Source organism: Capra hircus, chromosome 24 (assembly GCF_001704415.2).
Source record: "Capra hircus breed San Clemente chromosome 24, ASM170441v1, whole genome shotgun sequence".
In the NCBI taxonomy this organism is placed as follows: Eukaryota; Metazoa; Chordata; class Mammalia; order Artiodactyla; family Bovidae; genus Capra; species Capra hircus.
The window spans coordinates 20,283,977-20,299,950 of record NC_030831.1 but is presented as its reverse complement, the minus strand read 5'-3'; the positions used below and the strand labels follow the sequence as shown (position 1 = coordinate 20,299,950).

At 38.0% G+C, this 15,974-nt stretch overlaps 1 protein-coding gene across 3 annotated transcripts in view; it reads left to right on the top strand.

The window, feature by feature from the left end:
• Positions 1–15,974, top strand: part of KIAA1328 (KIAA1328 ortholog) — a 433,299-nt gene that overhangs the window by 262,316 nt on the left and 155,009 nt on the right. For all 3 annotated transcript variants that reach the window (XM_018039479.1, XM_018039481.1, XM_018039480.1), the window contains one exon: positions 10,927–11,600. In XM_018039479.1, coding sequence (XP_017894968.1) covers positions 10,927–11,600 — 674 coding nt within the window. The remainder of the gene's footprint in view (positions 1–10,926; positions 11,601–15,974) is intronic.

Here is a 15,974-nt window from a genome sequence, read left to right as displayed (position 1 = left end):
ACCTCGAGGGCCCATTAGATTTAACTTGTTTACTGCGTTGATATCTATATGTTAAATGACAAGAGAGTTCAGGTTATTGAATAATTTAAAATTCAGCTCTAATTGGTGTCATATGACCTGGAAAAGGCCATGGATGACGCCAGGAGCATGCTGAGAATTTCTTATAAATAATTCATCAATTAGATGATTCATTTGCCTGGATGTCTTGCTGAATGCAAAAGTTTGTAAGTTATAACTGATGATATAACACCTGTAAGTATTTAGTTCATAACGCTAGAAGGTAATCTACCTTGATGATCTTCTAGCAGAATCTGCCAGTGTAGGAGAGTTAATTGCACTGGGGAGAAGGAACATTTATTTGGGATGAGACTTTGGCAAACCACGCAGTGCAGCTGTTGCATTATGTAGCTTCTGTCAGCTTGACAACTGGTTCTCATAAGCTCACTAAAAATGCGGCATGTTGTTCTGTGCCTTATTCCATATTAACTCCAAATGTTCTGGATAATACAGTGACCTGTCCCTCACACTGTAGTTTAGGTTTAGAAATATTTAGCTTCTGGATTTCTGATTTCATCATAAAATGAGGAGCAAAGGGGGAAATTCTGAAGTTACAAAATGATTTTTATTCTTATAAGGCTATCAGTGAGAATATGAGGTTTGTTAATAGGGTATTTGCTAGGATAGTAAATTATTATTTACCATTAGAGAAATGAATACCAATAAGATCTGTTGGTACTGTTGGCTAATCCTGTGGTTAACAACTCATAAATGCATTCCAAGTAATCTCTTCCTAATTATGCAAAGTAAATAACAACCTGTTGCAGGAAATAATTATTGCAGTTTAGTTTGCCTCTCCCCTTATGGCTAATAGCAAAGATTGGCTGAGCCTGTAAAAATGATTTGTGCATATTTATAAAACATGAGTGTTTACTTGTTGATGCTATTTTCATGACATAATACTGTGGGTTTTATTTTTTATTATGTGAGAACACAAAAAGCCCTAGATTATCTTAGGAATGTTTATGTTCATATATGTACAACACACCTGTTTGTGCTTTCATGCATGTATACAAGGTTATATCATGCTGCTAAGTCACTTCAGTCGTGTCCGACTGTGCAGTCCCATAGACAGCAGCTCACCAGGCCCCGCCATCCCTGGGATTCTCCAGGCAAGAATACTGGAGTGGGTTGCCATTTCCTTCTCCAATGCATGAAAGCAAAAAGTGAAAGTGAAGTTGCTCAGTCGTGTCCGACTCTTAGCAACCCCATATTATACTACTATCATTCAAATATTATCATGTATCTAAATGGTAAAAAAAAAAAAAAAAAAAGAAAAAAGAAAAACAAACTCTTGAGATGAACTGGAAAAGACTCCCATTTCCCTTATTTATGTGGAAACACTTTCTTGGCAACACCAACATATATTTTAATCAAAAATACTTTGATTTGTATAATGAACAGAGTCTAGGCTCCAACCCTTAAAAGCAGGCTGTACATCTCTACAGACTGGCAGGTCTCACCAGGCAAGTGTGGGTCCCCTTGCCTGTGGCAGGATGTCCAGCATCCTAGACTTACCCTCTCAAACAGGCAGAGTATGTGTGTGTGTGTGAGCGTGTGTCGGTTGCTAAGTCATGTCCAACTCTTTGCCACCCCCTTGTCTGTAGCCCGCCAGGCTCCTCTGTCCGTGGAATTTTCCAGCCAAGTATATGGGAGAGGCGAGCCATTCCCTTCTCCAGGGGATCCTCCCCGATCCAGGGATGGAACCCGGGTCTCCCACACTGCAGATTCTTTACCATCTGAGCCACCAGGGAAACGCCAAAAGAGGCAGTTCAGTTCAGTCCAGTCACTCAGTCGTGTCCGACTCTTTGCAACCCCATGAATTTCAGCATGCCAAGCCTCCCTGTCCATCACCAGCTCCCAGAGTTCACTCAGACTCATGCCCATCGAGTCAGTATCATAAATGTTTGTAAAAAATGTCCTTTATTTTCTATGAAGTCTTTAAAATATGTCTGTCACGTTTTAAAAAGGGATCATAAAGATTCAGAAAACACAACTCAGAAATTTACCAGCCTTCAGTATCAGAAATTTCTTAGTATCTCATATAAGTCTCTCACACTTTTTTTAAACCTTATACTTTTCTCATTGGTGTTTTTTTTATCTAGTCATTGACTAGTGTCTACCCAAGTTAAGACACATTATGCTTCTACTCTGTTGTAAGCCAAGTGTTGCCAGCATTTTCTCCTCATCCTTCTTTTGTGCTGTGGATCCTGCAGCATGCCTTGTCAAAGATTTTACTGGCTTCATTTCTGCCACATCTAGAGTCTAAAGATGTAGCCAAGATTGTGGTACATTTTGTATAAGACAAATCCTAATAGGCTACTATTTTGAACTTACTGTTTTCCATGGATCATTTTCTGTCTAAACTTTTTTATTTTAATTTATGCGATGTGTTTTTCCTAAGTATATTCTTCTACATGCTTTTCTGCTAAATATCATTCCATTTATTTCTCTTTTTATAATTTTACTTAATTATTGGCTGTGCTGAGTCTTCACTGCTGCATGAGTTTACCATTGTTGTGGCTTCTCTTGTTGCTGAGCACAGGCTGTAGGCACTCAGGCTTCAGTGACTGCGGCTCACAGGCTCCAGAGCACTTGGGCTTCGAGTAATGGCAGGCTCAGGAGTTGTGGCACACAGGCTTAGTTGTTCCACAGCACATGGGATCTTCCCAGACCAGGAATCTAAATCGTGTCCCCTGCATTGGCAGGTAGATTCTTAACTGCTAGACCACCAGAGAAGTCCCTATTTACTTCTGATTAAGCAGTCAATCCAACTCATTTTCATCGCACAGAAAACATTTAAATAGATAGCATGTCCCAAGTCATAATTGTTCAGTTTGTTTAGTTTTGAGCATAGCCTAGGATATTCATAGACTCCTCTAATTCCAAGAGCACTCAACATAATTATCAAGTTCAGTTGGCAAACCATGGCTTGCCAGAACTCCAATGTTTTGTACAACTCACAAGCTAAGAATGGTTTTAACTTTTTAAATGGCTAGAGTAAAAAAGACTATTTCTTGAAATGAGAAAATTACATGAAATTCAAATTTCAGTATCCACAAATAAGGTTTTTCTAGAATAGCTGTTGATTTCACAGTACAAAAGCAGAACTGAGTAGTTATGACAAAGACTTTATGTACTGCAAAGTTTAAAATGTTAAGTGTCTGACCCTTTGCAGAAGAAACTTGCTGACCCCTGCTATATAGCCTTGAGAATATAGCCACACATAGCACCATGTATGAACTCGACAAATATAATGCTGGGTGAAAGAAGTTAAACAAAAAGAATGTGTATCATATGGTTTTATTTATCCTTCAGAAATAACCAAGTACAACTGAACTCTACTATGTATTTCAGCAGAGAAGTATTAAAGCAAAGGAGAAATTCTCGTTAAAGTCAAGGTAATCATTCCCTGTTTTGGCAAGAGAGGTAGAGAGTGGTGATGGCTCAGGGTCATCAGAGGTCTTCTGCATACAGAAGGGTCATCTTCTGTGTGCAGGATGGTAGTCATGTTGGGCATTGCCTTGTGATTATTCACTAAGTTGCTCTTATTTTTTTTGTGTACTTCTATGTTTATGGTATTTCATACTAAAGAAATTGTTTAAAGTCTACAACAGGAAGTAATGTGTTAAGTATTTGGAGTAAGTCTAAGGGTTTGGAGTGAGACATAGTCCCATGTCTGACATAGAGTATTGACATGAGCTTGGGAAAGTTGTATTGATTCCTTGAACTTCATTTTCTCATCAGTAAAATGCCAATTAATATCTTATAAAATAGCTGTTAAGAATAGGTTGAATGTGTAAAACACTTAGCATAGTATATGGTAAACTCTGGGTTGAGTAACAGTGTGTTCTGGGAGCATGTTCTGCATTTAGTGGTCAGTGAAGGTGACCAGTTAGAGCTAAGTAGGCTTATCGGAAATAGTTTGCATGAAATTGTCTTCCCCAGCCTTCATTTCTCATTTTCAGTCCTTTAAGAATTACTTTGAATCATTTAAATATATTGGTTCCAACAATAACTTCATGAAAGAAGATATCCAAATGACCAGCAAGCATATGTTCATTACTGTCATTACATATCAGGGAAATGGGAAATAAAGCCATTATGCTATTTCAGCACACATACACCAGATAGACTAACAATGGAACAGCTAGCAAGTATTGCTGTGAATGTGAAGTAACTGCAACTCCCTAATTTCCTGATGGGGTTGTGAAACAGAGTGACCAGTTTAGGCAACTTACTGGCTGTTTCTAACAAAGTTAAATATGTGCCATGTGACTTCAAAAAAGAGAGAGTACTGTATGAGAATATTCATGAAGTGAAGTGAAGTCGCTCAGTCGTGTCCAACTCTTTGCGACCCCATGGACTGTAGCCTACCAGGCTCCTCCATCCATGGGATTTTCCAGGCAAGAGTACTGGAGTGGGGTGCCATTGCCTTCTCCGGAGGATCTTCCCGACCCAGGGATCGAACCTGGGTCTCCCACATTGTAGGCAGATACTTTACCATCTGAGCCACAAGGGAAGTCCCTTGAGAATATTCATAGAGGCTTTATTTTTAATAGTCCTAGACTGGTAAAAACCTAATCCAATAAAAAGAATGGGTAAATTAATTTTGCATAATTCATACAATGAAGTACTATGCAGCAATGAGAAAAGAATGAACTGTTGATACACAAAGAAACATAGAAGATACTCAAATATTATGCTGAGCTTAAGAAGCCAGGTACGAAAGAGTAGCATGCAGTATAATTCCATTTATATGAAGTTCAGCATAGGTAAAACTAATCTGTCATCATAAGAGTCAGAATATGGTTACTCCTGGGAGTGTGAGGATGTGATATTGACTAGAAAGGACACAGAGGAACTTTCTAGGATATTGGAATTGTTCTATAATTTGATCTGGGTGATGATTACATGGGTAAATGCAAGTAAAGATCTGTGCATTTTATTATATATGTTATGCCTGCATTAAAAAAATCTAATGGTTTTTAAGTTAGTGTTATATATCTGAAAAATTCATATAAAACCCATATGCTAGAGACAGCAGTTTGGGATTTATTGTTAGTTTAAACCTTAGTTAAGAGAAGTTATATTTGTAAATATATAGAAAGCATGAGGCAGAAAGAAAAATACATCTGTTTCATTTAGGCCCACTGGGACTTCCATGTGTTCCAGAGGCAATGTTTTTCAACTCCACTAGTAAAATAATTTCTTTTATTCATATTCCAACAGGAAGTTTTATTTCTTTTCTCTTCTTCCTTAGTAGCTCATGATTCAGCCTAATCATGGATTCTAATTTTCTTTTCTTTGGTTACTGTGACCTGTAACCCAATTTGAATTTTTCTCCTAAGCTGATAACGTCAGCCCAGAGTTATTGAGAATGTACGTGCTATGTGCAAGCCCCAGTGCTATACATATAGATATAGATATACATATACACCTCCTGCCTTCAGAATTTGTTGTGGCAGGGAAGTCAGTGATAATAACAGTAGTAGTCATAGGAAACTTTTTAAAAATATGAACTTTATTTTTTTTTTGTTTTTTTGTTTTTTGTTTTTGTTTTTTTATTTTATTTATTTATTTATTTGTTTATTTTTATTTTAATTTTTTATTTTTTTTTTAAATTTTAAAATCTTTAATTCTTACATGCGTTCCCAAACATGAACCCCCCTCCCACCTCCCTCCCCACAACATCTCTCTGGGTCATCCCCATGCACCAGCCCCAAGCAAGCTGCACCCTACGTCAGACATGGACTGGCGATTCAATTCTTACATGACAGTATACATGTTATAATTCCCATTCTCCCAAATCATCCCACCCTCTCCCTCTCCCTCTGAGTCCAAAAGTCTGGTATACACATCTGTGTCTTTTTTCCTGTCTTGCATACAGGGTCGTCATTGCCATCTTCCTAAATTCCATATATATGTGTTAGTATACTGTATTGGTGTTTTTCTTTCTGGCTTACTTCACTCTGTATAATTGGCTCCAGTTTCACCCATCTCATCAGAACTGATTCAAATGAATTCTTTTTAATGGCTGAGTAATACTCCATTGTGTATATGTACCACAGCTTTCTTATCCATTCATCTGCTGATGGACATCTAGGTTGTTTCCATGTCCTGGCTATTGTAAACAGTGCTGCGATGAACATTGGGGTACATGTGTCTCTTTCAATTCTGGTTTCCTCGGTGTGTATGCCCAGAAGTGGGATTGCTGGGTCATAAGGTAGTTCTATTTGCAATTTTTTAAGGAATCTCCACACTGTTCTCCATAGTGGCTGTACTAGTTTGCATTCCCACCAACAGTGTAGGAGGGTTCCCTTTTCTCCACACCCTCTCCAGCATTTATTACTTGCAGATTTTTGGATCGCAGCCATTCTGACTGGTGTGAAGTGGTACCTCATTGTGGTTTTGATTTGCATTTCTCTAATAATGAGTGATGTTGAGCATCTTTTCATGTGTTTGTTAGCCATCCGTATGTCTTCTTTGGAGAAATGTCTACTTAGTTCTTTGGCCCATTTTTTGATTGGGTCGTTTATTTTCCTGGAATTGAGCTGCAGAAGTTGCTTGTATATTTTTGAGATTAGTTGTTTGTCAGTTGTTTCAGTTGCTATTATTTTCTCCCATTCAGAAGGCTGTCTTTTCACCTTGCTTATATTTTCCTTTGTTGTACAGAAGCTTTTAATTTTAATTAGATCCCATTTGTTTATTTTTGCTTTTATTTCCAGAATTCTGGGAGGTGGATCATAGAGGATCCTGCTGTGGTTTATGTCTGAGAGTGTTTTGCCTATATTCTCCTCTAGGAGTTTTATAGTTTCTGATCTTACATTTAGATCTTTAATCCATTTTGAGTTTATTTTTGTGTACGGTGATAGAAAGTGATCTAGTTTCATTCTTTTACAAGTGGTTGACCAGTTTTCCCAGCACCACTTGTTAAAGAGATTGTCTTTACTCCATTGTATATTCTTGCCTCCTTTGTCAAAGATAAGGTGTTAAGCACTGTCCAAAGCACTTTATATATGAATTATCTAATCATCACAACAACCCTAAGAGACAGTGCAAGATGTTAGTGTAAGACTGACATCCTTTGTATGAATGAGAAAGATGAAGAACCTCTCAATTATCTCAAGAAGCTCAACTCTGGCCCTACTGAAAACCTCACTGTAGCAAAATAAAGATTGATAACTGAACTCATTCTCTTTTAAGACAATTTAGAGATAATCTGTTGTAACTGAACATGCCCTCAGGTGATCTCACCCCCTCCCCACACACACACACACATACACTCATGCACCACAGTGTTCTGCCTGAAAGAAGTTTGGGTAAATAGAAGGTTTGTGTTTCCTTTTTGTAAATTAGTACCCTTATAGATAGACACTCTTGATAACTGCTCATCTGTCTCACCACAATGTTCAGTTTTGATGTAGGTGCTATTTTTAATCCTTATTTTACTGTTGAGGAACCTGAGGCTCGGGCAAGTTGAATAATATTCTATATAGTTTTTTATTGCTGTATAACAAGTTACTACAAACTTAGCTTAAAACAGCACACATTTGCAGTCTCATAGTTTCTGTGGGTCTGTGAGTCTGGCACAGCTTAGTTGGATCCTATGCTCAGGGTTTTAGAAGGCTGCAGTCAAGGTCATTTGGGCTGTATTCAGCGGAGAGCTCTAGGTCCTCTTCCAAATTCACAAGGTTTTTGACAGAATTTATTTTCTTGTATGTGTATGGTGCATGCCTTGTTTTCTTGCTCCCTGTTGCCTGGAAACTGCCTTCTGCTCCAGAAGTCATTGCCGTATGAGCTCCTCCATAAGCCCTCCCACCCTGTATATAATAGTTTGCCTCTGCTAATCCCAAACCCCTATTCCTTCACTCCCCTACTGCTGTTCTCCCTTGGCAACCACAAGTCTGTTCTCTCTACCGGTGAGTCTGGGATTCTCTTCAGCTCAGTTCAGGTACTCAGTCATGTCCGACTCTTTGCAACCCCATGGACTGCACCACGCCAGACTTCACCAACTCCTGGAGCTTGTTCAAACTCATGTCCATCGAGTCCATGTTGCCATCCAACCATCTCATCCTCTGTCGTCCCCTTCTCCTCCTGCCTTCAATCTTTCCCAGCATCAGGGTGTTTTCCAGTGAGTCAGTTCTTTGCATCAGGTGGCCAAAGTATTGGAGCTTCAGCACCAGTCTATCCAATGACTATTCAGGACTGAATCTGTGATTAGCAGGGGCAAACTCTTACATATAGGATGGGCAAAAACAAGTTCCTGCCGTCTAGCACGGAGAAGTATATTCAATATCCTGTGACAGAACATAATGGAAAAGAATATGAAAAGGAGTATTCGCTTTCATATTCTTTTCCATTATGTTTTCTCATAAATAAGTCACTTTGTAGTCCAGAAGAAATTAACACACACTGTAAATCAACTATAGTTCAATAAAATCTACCAAAAACCAAAAAAGCCCTCCCATAACACAATAGCTTATTTCTTCAAGACCAGCAAGAGAATCACTGACCTTGGGGAGAACACCAGACCTGCTATGAAAGGGCTTACCTGAGTAGGTCTGGCCCACGTGAAATCATCTTCCTTTTTTTAAAATTCAGAGTTAGCTGATAAGGAGCCTTAGTTATATATGTAAAGTCCATTTTGGCATGTACGTAACATAACCACAGGATTGATCACTGATGGTATTCACAAGGTCTACCCTGCTCAAGGCAAGGAGATAATACAGGGTGGGGACACCAAGATGATGGAGATCTTGGGGAGCATCTTAGAATTCTGCTTAGCAATATGCACAGTTCCCTAGCAGGTAATCGGCAAAGCAGTGTTATCTTTGAGGAAAGCACGCATGGAAATGTTTATGTCTAAGTGCCCCTTAAAAACATTAGATGCTAACTACAAAAAAAATTTGTTTTAGAAATTTTCCAAATACCTGACATTTGTGAATAGTGTAACAATCAGCACCATTAAAGTAAGTAAAAGCTTTGTTAGTACCTAACAATGCACATATGTAAATAATGTTAAGTAACAAAAACGTGAATAAAAAATACTACATACATGGTATCTACTGTTATATTAATGATACGTGGATTAGAAAATATATGATGTTGTAAAATAGTTGATTTATGTTTCTGGACTCAAAGCATTTATCTGTCATTTAAAAGTATAACCTTTAAAAAGTCAGTTTATCATACAGAATAGCAGCTGCTAAACATTTCTGTTGAGAGTAAGTGCTGCAGAATTTCAGAATAGGGGAGATTAATGTGGACTAGAGTTCTTCCTTAGGTATAAAATAAGGTTAATTTTTTATAAGGTAGTTTATCATAAATTTTGCCCCAGAACTAGTTCCTTTTATGTAGTTTGTCATCTGCTCAGTATACAAGATTGCATGCCTTCTATGAAGAGACCCAGGTCATCGCCACATATGTGGCTGACTCTCATTTAAACAGAACTCCTTTAACATTGTTTTAGAACCTCACTTGAAATCTTGAGTCATTGTACTAGCCCTCTTTTATTATAGGCTAGGAAACATTGTATTGCCATATATCTGTTAGTTGATACTTTTTACCAATCAGTTCTTCATTTTCAACTATTGCAGAATAAATTGGTGGGATTTTTCCCCCCTCTCAGCTAGAGTTCTCGATTATTCATTCTTCCTATATCTCTAGAATACATAACCATCTCAACTGTTTATGAATTAGTTCTTATTTTAAAAGTTGTGGCAAACTGAATAATGGCCTTCCAAATATGTCCATGTCCTAATTCCTGGAACCTGTGAATGTCACTTTATATGGCACAGAGATTCTGTATGACAAGAGACTTTACAGATGCCAGTCAGGACCTTAAGACGATGAAATTATCCAGGATTCCATGGGTAAGCCTGATGTAATCAGAATGGTCCTTCTAGGAGGGACAAAGGAGGAGTCTAATGGCCCACGGTACAGACCAGTGGTTCTCAGAGTTTGGTTCCAGGTTGGCAGCACCACCCAGGAGCTTGTTAACAGCGCACATTCTTTGGCTCTACTCTAGAGTTGCTGAACTGGAAACTCTAGGGAGTAAGCCAAGCAATTCACACTTAACAAGCCCTCCAGGTGATTCTGATTCATGCTAAAGTTTGAGCATCATTGCTAAAAACTAAGTTTTGCTCTCCCCAGTTGAACAAGCTTGAGGCTAAAATGCTGGGAAAGCTCATTCTGTTGGCTTGTCAAAGGTAATTTGAAACTGCTTCCTTTCTGCGTGACTTCTATCAGACTGTAATCACTTGAATAGCTTAATTGAGAAATCACTTATGTTTATAGCTGAAATTAAATATGTTTTGTATTTAAATAACTACTTTTGATTAGAATCATATTTTGTGGAAAGTGGTTGATTTTATCTGTGTACTGTAAAGATATTTATAAAAACTCATCAAATTTCTAGCAGTAAGTAACATCCTATTCAGTATAAGGTGAAATGTTTTACATCAAATCTCATGCTGTGTAATGGCCAATCAAAAGGTATTTAAGGTGGCTGAATGGATTTCTTGGCTTAGTATTCAAAATTAAACATTTTTAAGACATTAACATTTAATGTTTTTCTTTTTCACAAAGTTGATGTTATGTAACTCTTATTATTTGCAACTCCTGAAGTCTTGCTTAAGCAGTGGTGGCAATACTTTCTCTCATCCTTGTGAATTTACTGAGATGTAGATTGTTTGAAAATGATTTTAGCCTTGTGGCACATGTCTCTTTAGCTGTGAATATTATCTTTATTAAGAAGACAAAAACACAGCTTTGTCTTGGTAAACATGTACCACTGATTCCTGAAGAGTCAAAAGAACTCCCTCTATTGTGCTCTTATTTGACAAGTGATCTTGTGGTTCCTTTTAGGTATCCAATAGGAAAAGCACTCTCCCATCTGCATCTGTGGAACTAGATGGTTCCTACTTGAGTGTAGCCAAACCACTGATCCACACTCAAACCAAGCAGAGGCCTAAGTTGGCAAATCAGGACTCAGCTCTGGAATCCCTTGTGGAATTTAGGAATAATTCTTTGAAACCAGCAAACCATCATTATTCCAAAGAGGATATGGGCAAGGTTCCCTCAGAGACCAGAACATGTAATTACAGATCCCCAGGGAAAAAACTAGTAGATGCAGTCCCTACAGAGAAAGCCCCTCCCAAAGAACTGAAGATGAAGGAATGCCAGCACCTCCAGGCTCCTCCGTTTAGTCAGTGTTGTGTCCATGGACGTTCTGAAAATGCAGATCACGTTCACGAGAGCCGTCCGACACACATGGACCCTCAGCATTCCGATACACACCTGGACTCATGCAGGTATTGTGGGCTTTCCTGGGCGTCTCTGATGCATGGCCATGGGGCACTGCCACCTAATGAAAATGATGTCAGAAAGCAGCTCTCAGAAGATAGAAGGCAGCAACTTATGCTTCAGAAAATGGAGCTGGAAATTGAAAAGGAGCGCCTTCAGCATCTGTTGGCCCAGCAGGAGACAAAACTTCTCCTGAAACAGCAGCAGCTTCATCAGTCTCGACTGGACTATAACTGGTGAGTTCTACCTGTTTTTTCAGCAGTACCTGTAGTTTGGAGAATACAGTATAAAATAACAGCTGTGTTACTGTAACAGATGTGTAGGAACAGAAGTTCCTCAGAATCTTCGTTTGCTTAAGATGCATAGCAGCTATGACTTCCAAATAAATTGCACTGTCTTTTGGGGAAGAACTGAAAGATTACCTTGTCTTCCAAAATATTAGCTTAGAATATCTACTTCTTACCTGTCCAGTGTAGTTTTGGCTGGATTCTACAGACAGTATTTTTCAACAATGTTACCATTACACAAAATACTTTGCTATTTGATGTCATTGTAGAGAATATTAAGCATTAAGTAAAAACTTAAGATTTTAGGATGTAAAATGAGACTCACGTGTTGACTAGGTGTCATCATTCCATATAACAAAGGGAACCTGCTAAATTCAACCTTTTCTGGTTATGAAGCATAACCTGTTCAATAGCCAATTATTATAACCTTCCCACATTTAAACTTCTCTTCCTCTGACAATTTTTCCCTAAGAACAATGTTTCAAAAGCTAAAGCCCTATTTAATATCATGTAGTGTTCATTATAGTTTTACATACAGAGTCAAAGTTTGTTATCTTAATTTCAAAATAGTAATAGATGAAATGCAATTGTATTTAAACATAAAATATGGCATTTATGTCTTTTTATAAGTACATTTCAAGGAAAGGGTGTGTGTATCTGTGTGTGTGTGTGTCTGTGTGTATGTGTGTATCCCTGCCATTTTCTCCTTGGTCAAGCATACCTTTTCCCCTTTGTACACATTCTTAGGCATGTTGATCCTCACACTCCTAATATTAGTGTTATTTTCTTTTACTTCTTGGAGTTAATTTTCTTTCACTTTCAGATCCTGCTCAATATTTTTTAAATCCTAATGTCTTTGAAAGTTCCATCTTACTTGTTTTCTTCAGTGCAGTACTGACTTGCCCAAGAAGCAAACATGATCTTCCTCTTTCTCTTCCTTTATGATCAATTTTATTCTTCGCTGTTGAACCTGGAGGCTTTTAAAGTAAGTGAAATTGAAGGCTCTTGTGACAAGATTGTCACCAAAGGCTGAAATGTTGCTCCAATTTTATGACCCCGATCTCTAATCCTCCAGTTAACGAGTAGTTTCTCCTGAGAACTTCATTCTACAAACATTTATTGAATGTCTGTGTTATGTGAGGAATGGTTCTAGGTAGTTGAGATAGATTAAAGAATTAAATGTAGACTTTAAAGAGATCACAGTCTAGTTGGGGAGAATGGATAATTTTATGTTAGGCATCATGTTCATTTGAACTGCATTGTATTATTCAAGTAATGGTCCTTAATGATAATAAAGTGCTTGTTGTTCCCTTGATCACCCAAGCTTTAAATGAAAGCACTCTGAAACACAAATTTTGAACCAGTTTTGTATATAGAGATTTCTTAAAACTTTTTATTTTGAAATAATTACAAGATTGATAGGAGTTGCAGAAATAGTACAGAGATTCTGTGTGCCCTTCACCCAGTTTCTCCCAACGGCTACATTTTATACAACCACAATATATTGTCAAAGCGAGGAAATTAACATTGGTACAGTATGTGTGTGTGTTTGGTTCTGTGTCATTTTATCACATGTGAATTTGTGTAACCACCTCCACAGTCAAAATACAGAACTGTTTCAGCACCACCAAGATTTCATTTGTTCTATGCTGGTTTTTTTGTGTTTTAATTATTGTATAGGAGCATGGTTGATTAACAATGTGTTAGTTTTAGGTGTATAGGAAAGTACTACACATATAGATGTGTATTTTCTTTTTCCAAGTATTTTCCCGATTAGATTATTACTATGTCCTCATCTGTTTTTTAATATGTGTTATTTGTTCATTTGGTTGGTTGCACTGGCTCTTTAGTTGTGACACATGAGATCTTCCATCTTTGTTGTAACGTGAGGCATCCTTAGTTGCAGCATGTGAACTCAGTTGCGGCATGCAAACTCTTGGTTGTGGCATTCTGGTTTCCTGAACAGAAATGGAACCTGGGCCTCCTCCATTGGGATCGTGGGGTCTTAGCCACTGGACCACCACGGAGGTCCCTGGACTATGCTGTTAGAGTCACTCTTTGCCCCAATCTGTCCCTAACCCTGGGAACTCCTAATCTGTTGTCTATTTCTAGATTGTTATTATTTTGAGAAGTTTATATAAATGGAATTATACACAATGCTAAATTTTGATATTGGCTTTTCTCATTCAGCATAATGCTGAGATCCATCTAGATTGTTACATATATCATACCTTTTGATTTCTGAGTACTATTCCATGATACAGATATACCGTGGTTTGTTTAACCATTTGTCTATTAGACAGTTTCCTTGTTTTCAGTTTTTTCAGTTACAAATAGAGCTTCCATGTACATTCTTATGCAAGTTTTTGTGTGGCCTAAGTTTTTTGTTTCTACAAGTGAGAACTAGGAGTATGATTGCTATATCATATAAGAGATCATATTTAGCTTATACTCATTTAGTTTACAACGCAGGAGACCCAGGTTTGATCCCTGAGTCGGGAAGATCCTCTGGAGAAGGAAATGGCATCCCACTCCAGTACTCTCTTGCCTGGGAAATCCCAAGGACGGAGAAGTGTGGTAGGCTACAATGCATGGGGTCGCAGAGTCAGACACGGCTGAGCGACTTCACTTTCACTTTCATTTAGTTTAAAATGCTTCTCCCACCAGTAACATGAGAAAGATCATTTCTCCTCTCCCTTGTCAGCATTTGATTGTGTCACAGATTTTTATCTCATGTGTTCTGCATCTGTGTGTAGTGATATTTCATTGTCATCTTAGTTTGCATTTTCCTTATGGCTAGTGATATTCAATATCCTTTCATTTGCTAGTTTGCCCTCCTTCCTTTCTTTTGGCTAAACTGTCTCTTTAGTATCTCTTGTCATAGTCTAACTGGATTGTTTGGATTGTTTTCCTGTTGAGTTTTGAGAGTTCTTTGTCTATTCAAAAGATGTAAGTCCTTTGTCAGATAGGTAGGTGGATTTGCAAGTAATTTCTCCTAGTCTCTTTTCTTTTCAATCTCAAAAGGATCTTTCACAAAGCAAAAGTTTTAAATTTTGATAATAGTTCATTTTTAATTTTTATTCCTTTTAGATTGCATGAAGTTTTTATGATGACCATTGGATTTTGTTAAGTATCTTTTATGGGATAATTGACATAGTTGTTTGATTTTTCTTTTTTAGCCTGCCAATACAGTGGATTGCATTGATTGATTTTTTTAAATGTATATATTGACCTAGCCTTATATCCCTGGAATAAATATCCTGAGTTATAGTGTATAGTACTTTTTATGCATTCAGTTCAGTTCAGTCACTCAGTCGTGTCTGACTCTGCAACACCATGCACTGCAGCACACCAGTCTTCCCTGTCCATCACCAATTCCCAGAGCTTACTCAGACTCGTGTCCATCGAGTTGGTGATGCTATCCAACCGTCTCATCCTCTGTCATCCCCTTCTCATGTCTTCCGTCTTTACCACCATCATGGTCTTTTCCATTGAGTCATTTCTTCACATCAGGTGGCCAAAGTATTGGAGTTTCAGCTTCAGCATCAGTCTTTCCAATGAATACTCAGGATTGATTTCCTTTAGGATGGACTGGTTTGATCTCCTTGCAGTCCAAGTGACTATAAAGTTTTCTCCAACACCACAGTTCAAAAGCATCAGTTCTTCAGCACTCAGCTTTCTTTATAGCCCATCTCACATCCATACATGACTATTGGAAAAACCATAGCTTTGACTAGATGGCCTCTTGTCGACAAAATAACGTGCATTAACAATTTCTTTTTACTAATATTTTGTTGAGAATATTTACATCAGTATTTCTGAGGTCTGTAGTTTTATTTTTTCATACTTTGTTTGTCTGGTTTTGGTATCATGGTAATGTTCTTGTTGTTCAGTCGTGACTGACTCTTTGCAACCCCGTGGACTATAGCATGCCAGGCTTCCCTGTCCTTCACCAGCTCCCAAAGCTTGTTCAAATTCATGTCCATTGAGTCAGTGATGGCATCCAACCATCTCGTCCTCCGTCATCCCCTTCTCCTCTTGCCTTCAATCTTTCCCAGCATCAGGGTCTTTTCCAATGAGTCAACTCATTGTCATCTGTCAACACACAAAGATATTACATAATTATTGACTGTATTCCCCACACTGTACATTTCAAAGCCATGAGTCATTTATTCTGCAACTGGAAATTTCTGCCTCAGTCTCCCACACCTGTTTCTCACCTCCCATGACCTTTTCTCCTCTGTTTCTTCTCTATATCTATGACTCTGTTTCTGTTTAGTTATGTTTGTTCTTTTGTTGTTTAGTGAAATCATACAGTATTTA